At 37.7% G+C, this 19,058-nt stretch overlaps 1 protein-coding gene across 9 annotated transcripts in view; it reads right to left on the bottom strand.

The window, feature by feature from the left end:
- The window catches only part of SRFBP1 (serum response factor binding protein 1), a 77,752-nt gene that overhangs the window by 13,347 nt on the left and 45,347 nt on the right, over nucleotides 1–19,058 (bottom strand). For 6 of the 9 annotated variants that reach the window (XM_040540738.1, XM_040540737.1, XM_040540739.1 and 3 more), the window contains 2 exons: nucleotides 9,445–9,516; nucleotides 1,991–2,044 (listed from right to left, as the gene is read on the bottom strand). In XM_040540738.1, coding sequence (XP_040396672.1) covers nucleotides 1,991–2,044; nucleotides 9,445–9,516 — 126 coding nt within the window. The remainder of the gene's footprint in view (nucleotides 1–1,990; nucleotides 2,045–9,444; nucleotides 9,517–19,058) is intronic. The other 3 variants (XM_040540733.1, XM_040540740.1, XM_040540736.1) reach the window with 1 other exon arrangement.

The following is a 19,058-nucleotide window of genomic DNA, read 5'->3' on the forward strand; positions in this document are numbered from 1 at the left end:
CTGCTAATTCCTTAGTTCTAAGTTGCAACACTTTAAAAATGGCCGGGATAGGAAAGAGGGAACAAAAGAGAGAGGTTTTGCATTTTGTTTCTCTATGATATACAAGGAGGAACTGATAGTTTCATATAAACAAATAAAAAGAGCAAAGGACAGCAGCAGCTGTTTTTCATTTTTAGAAATATCGGAAATGTCATTTATTTTATTCTAATTTTGTAACACAATTCTGGGTTACTCTACAAAGCATATATACAGAAAGAGCTTTTTCAATTTGTAATGTGTTAGTAGCTGTCAGTCTTTAATGTAATTATAATTGTTTATATGACATCAAACTCATCTTAACACAGTAAGTTCTGTAAGCAACAGAAACAATGAAAGATGACAACTCGTGTGTTCCACCTTACATCTTCTCTTCTTGCACACCCCCTATGGTATTTCTCACAACAACGTAAAGAGGTGATGAACTGTGGTCACCTTTCCCTCTCCACTGACCTGGGTTTCTCACTGCTACTCAGATAAGAGCTGTCACACACAGAAATAAACTGTTGGAACTATAGGCTTCTAAAACCATGTCCAGTACCCTCAGTTGAAACTGATCAGTGGGTATCAGGATTTAGCACAGACTGATGGCCAGACAGGGCTTCCACATTTGGTGGAGCACATCCTCCTCCCTACCCCTTCACGTGGATGAAGTCGAAAAATTGATTACTTTCCCTATGAATACATAAAGGATGTAATTTAGAGACTGTCTTTAGTAACCAAATCATACTGGAAGGAGGTCCCTTCCAACCCAAGCCATTCTTGGGTTAGGTTTCTATGTTAGAATGCTATTTCTATGTTAGAACCATAGAATGATTTCTACGTTGGAATAGAGTTATTAGAATAGAATATTTCTATGTTAGAATCATCTCAATCCATTCTCTGCCCAGCCTACATTTGTGCTTAGGATTGCCTTGACCCAGGTGCAGGACCTTGCACTTGGCCTTGTTGAACCTCATGAGGTTTGCACAGGCCCACCTCTCAAGCCTGTCCAGGTCCCTCTGGATAGCATTCCTTCCCTCCAGCATGTCAACTGCAGCACGCATCTTGGTGTAATCAGCAAGCTTGCTGAGGGTGCACTCAATCCACTGTCCATGTCACTGAAAAAGATGTTCAACAGTGCCCATCCTAATACCGAGGAGGAATTCTGCTGAGGAACACCACTCATTACTGATCTCCTCTTGGACACGGAGCTGTTGACTGCAACACTCTGAGTGTGACCATCCAGCCAATTCCTTACCCACTAAGTGGTCCATCCATCAAATTCATGTCTCTCCAGTTTAGAGACAAGGATATAATGTGGGACTGTGTCAAATGCTTTGCACAAGTTGAGGTAGATGACATCAGCTGCTCCACCCCTACCCACAAATGCTGTAACCCTGTCAGAGAAGGCCTCCACATTTCTCAGGCAAGATCTGCCCTTAGTGAAGCCATGTTGATTACCACCCGTCACCTCCTTATTTTCCATATGCCTTAGCACAGTTTCCAGAAGGATCTGCTCCATGATCCTGCCAGACACAGAATGAATTAAATAAATGAATTAAAGGTAACTGAAATGTCTCACTATTACTAACTGTCTTAAATTTGTAATTTCTACAATCTCATTTATCGTTTTCTATTTACAATCAGCCTTCTAAGTGTAAGTTGTAGGACATTACTAGTACCAAACTTTTATTACAGTTGTAACTTCCATTTTTAGGACTTCTTAGTGCTTCTGTTTTCATGTTACACTTTCATGCTATTATACTGAAAACAGTTATTCACAATGCAGTTCTTCTCTCATGCATGTATGTCCTGCCCCATTATCCCTGTAAAGATGGCACTTTTCATTAATTACCTTAAAGACCTGAAGGAGGATATCCATTAAATCTGTGATGACAAAAAATGAAAAACATCACTCCCATTTTTAAGAAAGGGCGGAGGACCCAGGGAACTACAGACCAATGAGCCTCACCTTTGTGCCTGGCAAGATCATGGAACAGATCCTCCTGGAAGCAATGTCAAGGCACTGTCAAGACAAGGAGGTGATTTGAGACAGCCAGCATGGCTTCACCAAGGGCAAATCATGCCTGGCCAGTCTGGTGGCCTTCTGGTGGCCTTCCCCTAATTGACAGACTTTTTTAATACTTTTTATACTGACATAGAACTTCAGTTGCAGCCATAGTGATGGGTTCTAGACTGAAGTATCAAGGACTGCACAAAGGACACACACACAGCTTAGCATGTCTTTTGTTTTTATGTACACACATATGCACATACATTAGTTATACGTATAAAAGACGTGCTAAACAGCTAACAGTTCAAGTGATCACTTTTGGAAGACAAGGAGCCTTCAAGGAAAAAAAAAAGCCAACCAACCAACAATCAGTCACACAGAGAAAGTATTTACGCCTGAATGTGATATTCATCACTGAACGCAAAATTCTTCACTTCATCAGTAGTGTTAGAAAGACCACAGACATTCCTGTTAAAGTTAACATCTGGTGTTTGACATGGAAAATTCTCAGGAAACAGTGGTTTCATACATTCAGTTTAACTTCCATTCAAACAGAATCAAAATACTCAAGACAAAAGGAATCCAACACTGCAACACTGATTCCCAGCATTAATCCAATCCTATTAGCCCGTGTTACAGGAAACTGTGCTATAAAATCAATGCAATACGTTTCCAAAAACACATATCATGCTGACAGATGCAACCATTACATAAAGAAAAGCATATCTAGTATCTGATATGCAAATCATTGTCTTTACTTCCACACTGAAATAAAAAAGAAACTCAACATGATGTCTTATCATGTGGGAAAAGTATTTTTTACTACTCTCAGCATAAACATTGCTGGGGAGGGGAAACATGATACATACAATGCAATAAATATTCATTCTGAAGCAAAAGTAAATAAGGGTAACAAATCTGGGCACATAAAGCTGTTTTGAAGTTGACAATAATGTTCCCAATAATTGTAACAAACAATGAAAAAGGAGATGGATATTATTAAGAGTACTGACAGATGATCATTGAAGATCATAAACATATTATAATTATGCACTGATTATCTATACATAATTTCTAATTTAAGGAGAGTGTTAACAACATTAATTTAGGTTAAAAAAAATGCATGGGCCCCACAAGAAAAGCAGCTATTCTCCCCCAACATTCCTAAAATCAAGCCACAAAACAGCTAAGTGCAAAGAAGTAATGATAAGTGTGTGTATTGTACAAAGCTGATGGACTGTAACCCCAGTATTACACAAAAGACTGATTCATATTCTTTCCCTATGGTCTACGGATCGCAAAAAAAAATATTTTCATAAGCAAAGAATGTTAAAAATCCACATAAGTAATTATCTAGTTATGCTGCAACATAACTACTAAAGGTACTAGCAACAGAAACAGAAGTTTTATATCAATAATAGAATCTATCCTAATCAGAATGTTTTTGTAGCCAGGAGAATTCTTCAGGGGGGCCTTGGAAGGGAGAGAAGGTAGGGGATTGTGGAAAAATCCCCCAAAGCCCAAACAAAAGACAGCAACTATTCTGTGCTTGATCCAAAGCCTTTGAAGTTAACGGAAAGTCTTCAATTAAACTGCAAGGGACTTTGCATCAGGCCCCTTTTATGATTTAATGTATTTCCTCAGATTAAATCCACAGAGAATACTAAGTGTTCTTTTTATTTTTATTTTTTAACGCATTTTCCATTGGAAAGTACATTTTCAAAATAAAGTAAAGCCAGAATCATAAAATGTACATATAGGAGCGTCAACTAAAATAGAAACCATTATGTTTTTCAAATTCAGAAAATACAGATACCAGCGTTTCTCCTTGGATGCAGCTGTTTAATCAAAATTCTATGTGATTCAAAAATGCCATCTTCCTTTCTTTCTCTGTTACAAAATTAAAAAGTACTGGAATTATCAAATTTAAAATTTCCTTAATAAATTTACATTAAAAAAATAAGTTTATTCATAAGAATAAATATTATGGTTGTGTAACGATGTCTTGTTCATGTCTTGTAACCCAAGATTTCCAGTTAGTAATATACTCTGGGGAACCTGATGCTCCAAATAACCGCTTACTGAGTGTGATACTCAAACACCTCAAAGTTGGCAGCCTTTCACAAAACGCCTTTAAAAACTGTTGGTGTGAAATGCATTTTCATTGTAAATACATGAAGAAGAACTTAAAGCAACACAAGCACTGTGACTACCCTATCCTTGCACTTTTTTTTGGTTGCTGATGACAGAGTTGTGAATTTAAGAAGTTCAAATAATAGTTTTAAAAGGTGATATGAATCTCAGAATTGCTATTTTAATATTGTGATGTAAACAGTTTCTTTGAATGATGTAAACAGTTTCTTTGAAAGAAATAAAGGTAATACACCATCAGTCCTGTAACTTTATCCTTTGCTCCTGTCAGATCTTTTTGCCTATACACCTTTCTATCTCATTCTCATATTCTTCTTGCTTGACTTCCTCAGTCCTGCAGTAGCGATCCAGTGAATTCATGGAGGAGTTTGGTAGGTGAAGTAGTCTCTTCTCAAGTGTGAAGTAATAGTATTTTCATTTGATAAATTACAGAAAATCTTTTATTATTGCTGTTAATATTTTAGTTAGTTCTTAAATCCCAAATTCGTATGCGCCATGGATATTAATTTCACTCACCCCCAAAATAACCCCCAGAACTGTAGCATAAAAGCCTTTAAGCATCCATTAAAAACTGACGGACCTAAAGCTAAACAGCACTAATGTCATCCCTCCTTAATCATATGTTAAGTACAGCTGTTCTCAAAAATCATACTGTGCACCAGGCTGCACAGTCAAATCCTGGCCATGCATAAGCTGCCTGAGATCCTGTTTCTAAAGCCTTAGAATTCCATCTAAATTCCAAACAAGACAAAGCTGGTTGCTGAACACGAAGCAATCCAAAATAAGCTGACCAGGCCTTACATTAACAAAAAAGCTTCTAAGGCCTACTAATGGATTATATTTCTGGACTAGAAGAAATTTCTCAACACACTTAGAAATTGTGGCAAGCTTTTCAGTAACGTTGAGACTCAGAAGAATATGGCATGGCACCAAGCTTTGGTGATCATAATATACTCAAAATTTGCTGTGCAGAATCCTCTTTGCAGTCAAGCATCTGCATGCTTCAGACATGACAAGACTGGAGGAGAAGGTGAAAATACAAGATTTAGTAGGAAAAGGTGGTTCCAAGGACCACACATGAGAGCTCAGTACAGAAAAGAAAACCTATGTTACTAATGTTATGTATCTAGGAGCAAAAAACAGAGGACATATATTTACCATCTGCAGATTGACTTGCCTACTAAGATACTAAGCATGTACTCAGTTTAAGCTGTCATGCTAACATATACTGGTGCTCTATTCTTCTTTACTAAAGGAAAAGTTCACCAGGTCCTTTTTGTTTTCAATTTCATGTTTTCCCCTAAAAATCTGAAAGTTATTGAATTTTGAAGCACATAGATTATTTAGGAAAAAACAATAAGTATTTCGACTTAAGGCAGGATGGCATTTCAGATCTTTGCCTGGAATAGAGAGTTCCATTATGCTGCTGTAGGATTCTGTAATTCTGTAATTCTCACTGTTTAAAACACAGATTATTTTTTTTCCATGTTCTATATACCAAGTTTGTACTGGAAATAAAACTAAGTGAGGTGCTACAAGAAGTTAGTATCTGTTATCAGTAGTGTAAAGGAAACAAAAGCAACTGGAGTTACGATGAAAGTGCTCACAGATGGATAAATGTCCTCTTTTTTGGAGAAACAGCACAGATGAGACATGATTTCTCTAATACCACAAAAATATGATTACATATTTACCCATCTATCCAGCCTATCTTAACCTATCTAACTTACCTTGAAATTGTGTTAACAATAGATTGAAGATAATGGTTAGGGCCCTTGCTAGCTCCTAAATCAGTTCCCTACTTGTAATGAACAACTTTTTTTTATGATTAGCTTCTGATTTATACTTTTGGAGTGCTGGAGCACACCACTAAGAAACCAAGCCTACCATATCAGTTCAGGGACACATGCTATAAAGAACAGTTTAAAATGTAACGCAGTTAGAAAGCAGGTTAAAAGAAAAAAAATAGGCAACAGATCTGGCATGTTTTTCAATTTTAATGACTAGCAAAAACATTCATTGCTGACAGTACACAACTGCATATAAAAAGCGCACAAAACTTATCCAAAATCCAGAAAATAGTTTTCATTTTTCAACAGCTGTAGCTAAGCAACAAAAATATATAGTTGAAGTCACATGGCAACATTTATTACAATCTTTACAACAGAGTTTATCACCTGTTAATAGTAATGGTGCCAGCTGCAGCAATATTAAAAATGGGCTTTGAAAGTTTCATCAGAGGCGCACAAAGGACTGCTCATGCACTGCTTCCTGTCTTACATTAACATGGTCAGCCCTATGACATTTTTATTAATGAAAAACAGAAAAAGTCTAGTGTCATGTGGCTGGTGAATTGCCAGGTCACTCCACAACTATCATAATTTTGATTTGCTTATTAGCAAATCAACAATCTTAGCTAATTAATAATCTTGACAGCTAAATCATAAAAACTGCAGTTACAGTGTCAGTTGCTAAATGGCACAATTTTATTGTACTTCACTGAAATCTACGCAAACACTTTCTAAATATCTTATTCTGAAAAATACATGGGAAAACATAGTAATAGAACATAAAATCTCAGTGGGCAGAAGGAATGAAACGAGTATCTTGACTACACGTCCACTATGCAAAACTAATATTCAGCATTCCACAGTGAATTAAAAGCAGATTGCCTTTTATCAATGAAAACAAACCTATTCGGAAAATGAAAACAGCCACAGGATGTTTTGCTTCAAATATTTCGAAATTCGAGTTAATGAAAAGGTAAATAGTGTGTTCAACATTTCATGTGACCTACAGAATATTGATATAGATTTTTTTTCCCAAAATTTTATTATTGCTAACTAACTGTGGGAAAAGAAGAAATAATACATTTGAAAATTAACTTCTGTTAAAGCATATAAGGGATACATTCTTTAGCTGTGGGTATGCTATGGCCAACCAGTGAAGTTAAGATGGCTAAGCTACCACTTGTCAACAGTGCTGCAATACTAAGGATAACCCCGCCACCCCATAGGTTTAAAAGAGCATCAGCAACCATCCAAACACTTGTTTTGAAACAGGAGACCTATTCTCTACAAAGCATGAGACGAACAGACTTTCACACAACCAGAAAACATTACCAGCCACAGAAAGTAACACAAATAACAAAAGATCTTAAAAAACAAAACAACTCCATGAAGACACCTGTATTATCTGTCTTCAACAATTACTGCTAAATGAAAGTCTATTTTAAGTACATTTGGAAAGCAGTCAACCATGACTATGAAAACATGAATCCTATTATTTAGGAGAAATATGTATACCGAGGGCTAGGAGAATTTCACAGATTTTTCTTACACTTTTCCCCTCTGCTTACATCTGAGGAAATACTAGGAAAAGAAATGAATACACAAAATGAACTGGTAAGATTAACAATACCTCTTGTTATATTCTTTGCAACAGAATTACCCTCCTAGACAATAAAATTCCAACTGTAAACCTGTAAACTCTTTATTTCATTTGGGGACCACTACACGTTTTGAGAATGCAATCAGCACAAGCCCGATGCATTTGAACTATTGGCAGAGAATCTTCTACAGTATTAAATGACAAAATGTTTTATTATTTGAATTTTAGCACCCTCTTTAAAGTCCCTCTCCACGTGTCCTCTCTATCATGAATCTTTTCACATCTGCACCATTTCTGACACCATAGTAACCAGTAACTAGCTCACATTCAGAATGGAAAATCTTGGTCAAGTAACTTTAAAAAGAATGCTGCCTTTTAGCTCTTTGTCATTATCTCTGCGGCCCTTTCCTGACTCTCTTCCATCATTAAGAGAAGCAAAAACATAAGACACTTCCATCCAAACACTGCTCCAAAAATACTGAATTCCTATGATATGAAGTGTACTATACTATCACACAGTCACAGAAGGGCTGAGGCTTACAGAGAGCTCTGGAGGCATCAGGTCCTGCCACTGCTCCAGCAGGACCACCCCAAGCAGGGTGCCCAGGACCACATTCAGGTGGCTTTTGGAGATCTCCAGGAGGGAGACTCCAGAGCCTCAGTGGGCAACCTGTGCCAGTGCTCGGTCACCTGCACAGTAAAAAGTGTTTTCTGATGTTCAGACAGAACCTCTGGTGTTCCAGTTTGTGCCCACTGCCTCTTGTCCTGGCACTGGGAACCACCGACAAGAGCCTGGCTCCATTCTCCTTGCACCCTCCCTTCAGGTATTTACATCAATTAATGAGATCCACCCTGAGATTTCTCTTCTCTGGCATATTAATTTTATTTTGTTTCAGTGAAATCCTGCTCCACTTTATGCTGATGGATGAATTGCACCACACATGGTTGTGTGCTTTGAAATAGTACAGTTATATTGCAAACGAGTGATGCCATTATAGGAGGAAATGATCCAATTCTACATGAAAACTTAGACTGTGCATGATGTAGATTTCAGACCTCTGACTCTTCCCAGTCCTCAGTAAACCACCCACAGGAATCGAGGAGAATTTGGTGGAAAATATACAGTTTTGTTTACTGATATTTTTTGATTCAGAACTGCTATATATAATCACTTCTGCAGCATCATTTAAAAGGGTACTTATTTCTGCTCTTTTTCACTTTTCTTTTAGAGTGTTCTGCCTGCTCTCATCCTCAACTACTTATTACAAAGAACATCCGCACACTTCTGTGCCTTCATTTCATCCCTTACAGGTATCGCTAGTTAGTTAATATTTAGTAACATGCCATCATTAGTGGGTTTCAGGAGAAACACTGCATTGAAATTCATGAGCCACAGTGGTGCTAATATCCCACCTTTATTTCAGGCTAAATAATTTTTTTCACATGGGTAAGCTTCTCTCTGCCTCTAGAAGTATTTAGAGCTTATTTTCAACTGTTGTTGAAAGCTTTGATTATTTACATTAACTGATCCATGTATATGTACTACATAAACATAACAAATCTATTTATAAAGACAGAAAGAACACTACTATGCTTCCTGCTATGCAACTCTAGTTACTAGGGATTAGCTGGCCAGCCCTGATGACAAGCTACTCATGCTAAACAGCCATACAATTTTTTGTAGACGTGTCCTAGTGGATACACTTCCTTAGAAAAGGAAGAAAGGCCTTCAGGGAGAACCTTATATAACATATACAAGACAGCATGCAAATGCAGGTACCCATCCACATATGCACCTTTTCTTAAGGGGCTCGCATACTCTCTCACACTCATGGAACAAGGTGCAGAAAACCAAGACCAACAAGCCTTACCTTTTTGCAGACACTTTCAAAATTAACTTCCTTCCTAAGTGCAAGTCTGGTAACTTGATCTGGCTTTATTTCCTGTGGACAAAAGATATATTCATTCTTTAGACTTCGCTAAACATTTGTAAGTTTTACGTTCCTCATAAACATTATAACTTTATAGCATCTCCTGTTGATTACTTAAAGAAAGAAATTCAGTTTGTTATATACAGACTTTTTTGTTGTTGTTTATGTAAATACTGCATTTACTTTAAAATGTTAATTTAAACTTCAATTAATTTAAACTTAAACATTAATTTAAACTTAAATCTTACTGTATGTAATACTACTGAGGGAAATGGAGATTTTCAAAAGCAAAAGTACGCAGAATAGTTATCTTATTTCCAGAAATTGTGCTTGTATTGATTATGCTGCATAAAAGCTTTGAAAGGTTATGAAATTCTCATAGACTAGGAATTTACATCAGAACTGATCAACACCTGGATATATATGGGGTTAAGACGATGAAACTGAAGTTGAAAAGTAAAATAAAATAAAATAAAATAATAGTAATTATAAAAAATATAAATCCTTCTTTTCTGAAGATAATGCAATTTTCATTCCCAGACTTAAGAATCAACTACTGTTATGCTGAGCCCAAATACATTCCACGCATTCACGGTTCTGAAAAATTTCATACACAGATAACTAGTTATTCTGATAGCTATCATCAAGATCGAGCTTGTATCTAAATGCTGCTGGCTTCAACACTTGAAGAGAATTATCCATACGCTGAATTTCTGAAACTCCAGGAAAGTAGATGCCTTAAGTCTAAATTACAGCAAATCACAACACTTGTGGTCAATTAAGAAGAAAAAAAAATAAACTGGAGATGCACATGCAAAATATTAAAGTTTGACACAGTAATGCATATCCAGACGATTGTGTGCACTTGCAGTCGAATACTGTTCTTAGATCCAGACAAGAGAGATGCTAACTGAAAACCCTTTCAAGCAATTACTGCAACTATTAGGTCAGAATAATTAATGTACTGGCCAAGATCAAATGCAATCAAATGTTAAGTCAAATTCTGCAAGACATTATAGTTTACACCTCTAAAAGAAGATTATGGAAAGACTTTCATGTTTACTTCTTACTTTCTTTTTATTACCCTAATTTATCATCCTTGATAAATATTTCAACATTTCCATTAAACATCCCACTCCATTGTTAGGTTTCCATATTTTATCCTCTTCCTAACCCAACACTAGAGCAGTCCGTGCACGTAGTTGGTTCTTCCTGAAATTAGACAGTCATGCCATTAATTTAAAATCTTACATTGTTGTTCCTTCTATATATTAAATCCAAGAGTTGCATCTTACCATGGTCTTTAAGATACTGTGTAAATATGTAACTGTGAGTAGGCATATAATAGCAGGAATAAGCTAACAGGACCAAATGAAGAAACTAAAAAAAAAATAAATCAGTTTTTGTGAATGTCAGAAGAGCTTTCTGACAACGAGACCTAGATGCCTGCAAAATCATCTCCCAGAGGTACCGGTGGAAGCCCAATCATTTGGCATGCAGAATCCAGACTGGAAAAACACTGGTGAATGTAGGAAACAATCTTACACTGGCAGATGGACAGACTGGATGACCTAATAGAAGCTAGAGATGGAAAAGACCTATGATTCAGTTTTCCATGACTTTCCAAAGTGTTTCACAGATGGTGAAAGTAGGACACGGTAGTTAAGTGACATGCTCACAGTCACATAGTTGGTTGGGAGCTATGAATGAAGCTCTGGAACCCAGTACGGTTCATTAAATCTAGCTGTTTCTTTATATTTAAAAAAATTGGTAATTTATATGATCTTCACTAGCTTAATGTTGCAGAATCATGCAAATCAATGGAGCAGGAGTAACAGCTTGGAATGTGAAGTCGTGAATGGAGCTTCACTGAAACGCTTAATATACAGAACGAGACCATGAACCTACTGTTAAGGTTTAAAGCCGAATTTTATAAACATCTCCTTCACTTTCCTTAGATTTAAGGCAGAACAAGCATTTCTGATTTATATACTCTTCTGCAATACCTCACTTCTGTGAAAGTAGCCATATGAACGAAATCACTGGGCTATACAGACCTTTCTTCTGCCTCTATTAATGGTCAGCAGCAGACAGGACAGGAAAATAGGAAGAGAACACCATGATGTTTTTCCCAGCACAGCACAGTCTTCTCAACTTTGAAGTGCACAACGCTTAAGAATTTCGAACTCACAGAGAGAACCTTTGCATTTACTACCTGTTTCCATCACTTCTATTAGGGGCTGTCGTAAGTGGCTGGCACCTCCTACCTCTGAGGCCCATGGATTCCTCCTGCCCTGCTGCTGGAGCCCAGCCCTATGCACCCTGGGGCCTCTGTCAGGCACACAGACAAAGCTGCTGCTTTCCCATCAGCAGATCCAACCTGCAGGGAAGCTCAGTGCCTATCCCAGAAGCACACAGGATGGACTGACACAGACGAGGTGCTGCCTTCCACAGCACCCACATGCAACACTCAGGGCTCTCTTACACAATCCTTGTCACTAATGAAAGCAGCCCCTTTCCCCATGAGATTCACAAGCACTTGCACACTCATGGATCTCTCAAATACCAGCACCCACAGGATCAACCCACAACACCTGGTGCAGGGAAAAAAGACACTCTGCTGGCCCCTGCCAGCAGGCCGGGTGCTGCGCTGAGACCCTCACTCGCCCAGTCTCACCAGTAGCTGTGCACAGGATGCGCACTGTCTCTGTCTCCTCTCTGCAGCTGGCTGTTGGGACGCATGCTATTCCCTGCTTCAGTGGCTGAGGTGGAGACCCTCATCTGCTCCCCTTGCAGGCTCGGGCAGCTTACACACTGGTCTGACTCCAGCTGCTGGCCTGTACCCAGTCATGCTGGTACTGCTGCTCTTTACGTTGTGCACCGATAACCATCATCCACCGTGCTGGTGGATGCCACCTAGGACGCTGTTGTGAACGGTGCTGTCTGTACATCCGGAGGTGAGTAGTTTCTGTCATAACTCTAGGGTTTCATCTCTTTCCTACACGAGGAAAGGCAATCAGCATGCAGGGGAGACAGACCTGTTGATCCCAATATCTGATTTTTCATCATCCTTCAAGAGGATAATGGGTGGCTAGAGACAAGCAGAACAGACCATTTCGTTCTCTTTCCAAACTCTGTCCCTACCTCACTCACCACCTATCACAAAACCCTTTCAGAGACAGGGACACGAGCAAGGCAGGGATCTCCGCAGGCTGGTGCACACAACATGAAGTGCAGCGGCACTGTGTCACCTGCCTGGTGCCTGGGCCAAGCTGAGAGCTGAGGCAGGGACAACAGCGATGAGACGAGCAGTGAGCAAGCGAGCAGCAGCACAGGACCAGCCTGAGTCCCCGCACCAGGCCGTGCTGGCTGCTCCAGCAGCTGCTCTGCACTTTGGGGGGAAATCAGGCTAAATGGACCTGTCAGCCAGTTGGACCTTGTTAAGGCTGCAGGCAGATGACTAGGCCTTGGCCTGAGATTACGCTGAATAAACAGGATGTGAAAAACCACTGGACATGACATAATAAAATTGCTGGATGTGACAGATAATGGTAGAAGCTGACAACACGGCTGGATTTTACAGATCTTTAAGGGAGAGTTACGTGAAAAACAGACAAACTTCAGAGAAAGCTTAAGGAGTACTGGGGAGCTTTTGGGGAGGAAATCTTGCACAGTTGACAGTACCTAGGTAGCTGTACCAGTAATACCACATAAAGCCAAGGCTGAATGGAGTCACCTGAAATTTGGGCTTGGTTACAGCAATAAGGACAAACAAATTACAGGTGGGCAAAGATTAGGCCGGGATGGAAAAAGGGATGGTCAAGGCAGTGAAAGGCTGGGCTGTGAAACATGCAGATGGGACAACACAGCATGCAGCCAGACAGCCTCACGCAACCCCTCAGCTCCACGGCCAGTACCGCAGGCAGAGATTTCACTCCACTACCCATGGAAATTTAGAACAGCAATTTTTCTTTTTTTTTTTTTCTTTAAATGATGAAGTTTATTTAAATAAGCTGGAACTGTCTTGCACAGAAAAACAAGGCTATATTGCACAGAAGTATGCAAAGCATAAATGGCATCTGAAAATTCAATGTCATACCAACACTGGTCATGGTTACTCAGATTACACTTTATCCAGGTGATACTGAGGAAGATACACATTTTAATCTAAAGGGAATGGTAATGTAATTTATTGAATAGCCTTCAGAAGACAGGAAAGACAAAAAAACCTGTCAGATGAGGCTTTGACACATCTCAGAAATGCAAGATTATTCACATAAAATGTATTCCCGGCTATGCTGTCTAAGGCAATTTTAGATGACTCAGAAGAAAAAGTTGCCAGTAGTGGCCTGTGGAAGCAATTTAGGAGTTTAAGTCCTCACTCTACTAAAAACCATACCTACTACCCAACCTCAATTTTGCTTTGACTAGTATTTTCCTTTTACCTTTATCAATTCAGTCATTTTTATCACCATGTTTTCAGATTTTCTTAACTGTTCAACTGTTAAGCCTTTCCTTATGAAATTACGCTGTATGTACCCATCATTATAAAATGATTTTTTTTCTTACAATGAGAAAATTTCTTTAGAAAAAAATATGTGAGTCAGGGTATATACAAGTAGCTAACACAAGACTCGTACCTAATATCAAATATTTCTGGTGAAATCTCACCTGTAGTTTGTTACCTACTACTGCACTTAGATCTTTTAAAACATTAACATCTTTTTTACCCTTGAAACAGTTTGTTTCTTACCCATTACTGCACTCAGATCTTCCTTGGATGGGTGTGAGGCTACCTTCTCATAAACTACGTTTATTACCTTTTTCTTTTGCATTCAGTCTCATTTTGTTTTTCCCTGCCATTTTTCTAGGTCCTTTATTAAGGAGAAAGGGGTAGAAAATATACTTATTTCAGTATAGGCTATCAGATCCTTTTTGTCTATAATTTAATGACTGTATGGCTTCCTGTCACAACCAATTTGTCACCTTTTCTAAGCCTCTAAATGTCCTGTATTTCAGCGATTCAGAGCAAAAGTATCCTTTGACTCTGTAAATACCACCATTGTGAAGCATGAGTTCACTTACGCAAAAACAGCTTGTATACTCACAAGTAGAATATCTTCCAAAGAGTGAAAGAAATCAACTGTGGTTTACCTCTAAAAGGTTATATGTTTTTCATAAATCCACGGTAAGAGTACAGGTTTGTTTCAACTGTGAAGGCCTGTTTTCAAGAAATGCAACACTCTAATTGGTTATAGCAGTGATTACGAAGAAAAAGTGTCACTAACTTCAGCCATTTTTTATTCCTGACAGTTGAGAAAAAACAAATACTTGGCCAGCAACTGTGACCTAAATATACATACATTACATATATATATATATATATTTATACATATGAGTTGCTAAGTCTCATTAGTGGACCGCTATAATGAAATTAATGAAACTCTGCCTGTATAAAAACAAAAGCAAAAACAAAACAAAACCCAAAACAAACCCACCTCCAAAACCCAACCTTCTCACCCCCATTTTATCAGATGTGAAGCCAACGTCTATAGTATGGGAAAAGAAGGGAATTTGGATAAAATTCATAGCAGAACAGTAGGACAGAAAATTTGAACTAGTAAGTAAAAAATTGATATTGTCTAGTTAAGTGTGGCTTAAGCTCATTAATAAATTTATTAAAAAGATAAATGTTACACAGAGATATCTACATTATTATAAAATCACTATGTAATTTTTCCAATGGACCAGAATTAAAGCACTTCTGGGTAGGGAGCCACCTGCCAGCCAGAACTGACAAACTATTACCAAGTCATCTCCCAAGATCTCTTTTGAGTAATTAAGTGCAATGAACTTTCTCTACTACGCGATGAAAATTTGTCCTTACATAACCTAGGTAATTCTTTTTTGCATTTCTTCTCATTTTCTACTACCATTTTTAAGAAAAGAATAAAAGGGGATACACAGTGTCTGCCTTGGTAATATCATACAGAAGAAGAGGACTCTCATTCTGGACAAAGAGCCCATAGCCTTTCTGACTCCTGGAAATTTAATCTTTCATTTGGCTTTATTATTTTCCTCAGTGGAATCCAGGCAATCCAGGTCACACTCATCTTTATCCATTACATTCAAATTACATAAAATCCTTCCAGAGAAGTCTACTGGTTTGTTGCAAATTTCCATAACTGCAGCTTGAAGTTAGGTGAATTCAGAGCGTGTTATAAGCTGCTTGCTTAAGACTGCAACTTCTGCAGTAAAGCTTTTCATGGCTAAAGACCCACACTTTTGTTTGAATTTCCTGCTTTGTTGAATGTCACAAGTAATCCTGAAGACCCGTTTATCTTCTCTGGCTGAATGACACTAGAATGCCTGAATGATGCAACTGCACCATTTACTTTACGTGATGCTAAGACAGAGATTGGATAATCATTAAAATGTTTCGTTCCAAATTGACAACAGCATTGGCTGATACCCACTAGGTAAATCAATAAAGTACCAATATATTTGTACTAAAAATTCTATTGCTAGCAGCCACTAAAAATGTCTAGTCTTAACATCCATGTGTTTCTATTAAAAATACAGCATGTTCTGAAATTGTGGCAAGTAAAAACCGGAATTTTTCCATCAGGAATTCAATCTAGAATTTCACTATTTCAATTGTAAAAAGACCTGCCATCGTCTTCTGTTGCAGCAGATTGCAAAGAGACACTTTCTGTAATGCTTCATATCCATGAAAAAGAAAGCACTATGCTGGAGTTGCCAAATTTCAGATTACTGTGGCAGAAGTATAACATTTTCAGTCCAGAGGTGTAAATCCTATGAGGGCTGGTCACAGTCTCGCTGGAGGTAGATTGATACACATGGAGTCTAGGATGGCACTGTCAAGACCATCCCTGCCACAGGTCCAAATTTAACTGACACCCAGAAAATTAAGGTATACCAGCTTCCAAGTCACTCATTCAGAATAGCTGCCCTTCAGAAGTATCTAAACATCTTTACGTTCTATAAGCTTTTTTTTTTTTAAACAGTCATTTGGTAGAAACAAGCCCACCAATCCTAGAAGTGTCAGCTCACCCACCAGCAACCCATGCAGCTGAAATGGGCATTCGTGCTACCACACCTGGGAGCTGGGCAGATCCAGCACTTCAAGTAGCCCAGTTTGCAGAAACCCCTCATACTTGTTGGAGAAAGGAAGGCCTTGTTGTGTCTCAGTTCATGATAGGTGTAAACAAAATGTAATTAAAAGCACTTATTTGTAGACAGACAATGGCAATTACAGATTTATGAAGTGTAAAGAAAGGAAAGACAAGATACAGTAGGGTTCCATATCTCTCTGCCTTACTCTGGGTGATTTGCTACCCTTCCTGACAAGGCGACACTCAGGATTTTCGGTGTTTATGCACATTTACTCTAGAGCCTGCACTTTTCAGATAGAGGAGGTGAGGGGAGTTGATTTAGGAGCCACTGCTTGGTCTCTTTGGTGACTCACTGGCAGACTTGATGTAAGCATGTAAAGATTATAAAAATGCACAATATCCTACTGGTTATTAACAGAGACTATAAAGTACAATAATTAACCACTATGGGGTGAATGTGTTTGGAATGATGGATTCCCAATCACTTTCATCTAATATAATCTAAGACACTGACAAATTAGGGACCAAACACTGAGGCATACGTGCACTCAAAGTTCATATATACAAGACAAATAAAGCAGCGCATTACTTTTTTTTTTTTTTTTTGTAATAAATGAAAATTACAGGTCACATTGCATTGAGGGCAGGAATGTCTTCCCTGATGGCAATGCTCTCTCTGCACGTTGCATGAACTTCTCACTATTAAACTGTTATACTATCAATCTTAAGAACATTTACTGATATTGTTTGAATAAATACTCTTTTGGAAGTTTGCTTGTTTTCAGGAATGACTTCATATTTTAGTAAATGACTCCAACAGTTAAACTTCTGCCAAACTTACAGGCAATGTAGTCTGACACAAGTTGAAAGTATGTGGATATATAGATTTAGCTTTCCACAGAAGTCGGGTTTTACTGTAAATACCTGTGTCATAAAGAACAAACAGCTACAAGAAAGCAAAACCACAATAAAAAGAGATCCCATGGAACATTTTTTGGTCTACCAGTCTAGCCAAAAAGGCTTTTCCCAGCAACCTGACTGGATGACTTGATACTATATCATCACACACTGAAACCAGAGGTTTCATCCAGTAAAAATGAAGACATTTTCTCTCTAATTGTAGACAAATTAAGTGCATTATAATTTAAATACATTCTCCTGTGTCATTACTGTTGAAGATTGTTATTATGTCCTATAGTAATTATGGTATTTTTCACTTATCAAAAATGTAGATCCTGTATTACAAAGAGGAAGAACAGTATAAAAAGAAAGTGTTCTACAGTTGCTAATTTTCCTAAAGTATACAGTCAAGAAACTATCACATTTTTAATATGACTTTGCAACTTTCATCGACTGCCTTACTCTTTTTTTTTAATGGAATTTAATGTTGTTCTAACTTGCCTTTTATTCAACATATGACTTTTATAAAAAGTCTTCCTTGAAATAATTAATTTTCAGTTTTGTTGTATTAATAACAACATGGGCAAGAATACCACAGTACAGATTAGGAAAAACAATAGAACTTAATTGCATTTTAAAATAACAAAACAAAAGCAGTTACTAGAGGAAGTGTTCAGAATGGAATAGAACTTCCCAAAAAATCAAAAGCCGCACAGCAGTCTTAGTTTAGATGAATATCTGGCATTCAATCTTGATAGGAACTAACTGTCACTAACCTGTTAAAAAAATGCACTCCAAAATTACAGTTAATCATTGGGAATGTAAGAATGTATTTCAAGCGGAACTTGTCTAGCAATTGTTCTTTCTGTAAACTACACTGGTGTCAGGTTTTTGCTGGCACCAATTTTAAACATTACTAAATGTCTACAGTATTGCTGTCTCAGTTTAGATCCAAGTGAAATTCAATGTCAACCTGCAAGTTTTTATCTACTAAGTTTCACACTAAAAATAAAAAAAAACAAGTTTTCTGTTTATAATATTGTCTAGAAAAATAAAGTTATTAAAATCCTCATAAAATAAAACTACACGATATTACTGTAAACACAGTTTTGTCCAAATGGATACTTTCCTCTAGCTAAATATCCTTATTCTGATATTCTGTACAAGCTCTCTTAAAAGCAGAGAATGAAGCTCAGGGAAAGATACTTAGTCATACAGTTTTATCATAAAACAAAGCTTAAAACCAGCTTCCCAAAACAAGAGTTAACATGGCTCGTTTGTTTAAGCTGTTGTAAAATACCCAAACTTTATTTGGCAAGTGTAGGCTGCTCTTTTCTGCCACGTTTATAAACTAATTTAATATTTCAAGAGGTATGCAAGTCAAATGCCAGCAATTACATCAGTCTACAGAGATGAACACTGTGAACTTGGCATTTTGTTTAGTCAATTAGATTAAATGAATTGTTTGATTTTGGAGGTTCCCATCTGATTCAGTAGCCACATTCGGGGAGAAACATT

Source organism: Cygnus olor, chromosome Z (genome assembly GCF_009769625.2).
Source record: "Cygnus olor isolate bCygOlo1 chromosome Z, bCygOlo1.pri.v2, whole genome shotgun sequence".
NCBI classification, from domain to species: Eukaryota; Metazoa; Chordata; class Aves; order Anseriformes; family Anatidae; genus Cygnus; species Cygnus olor.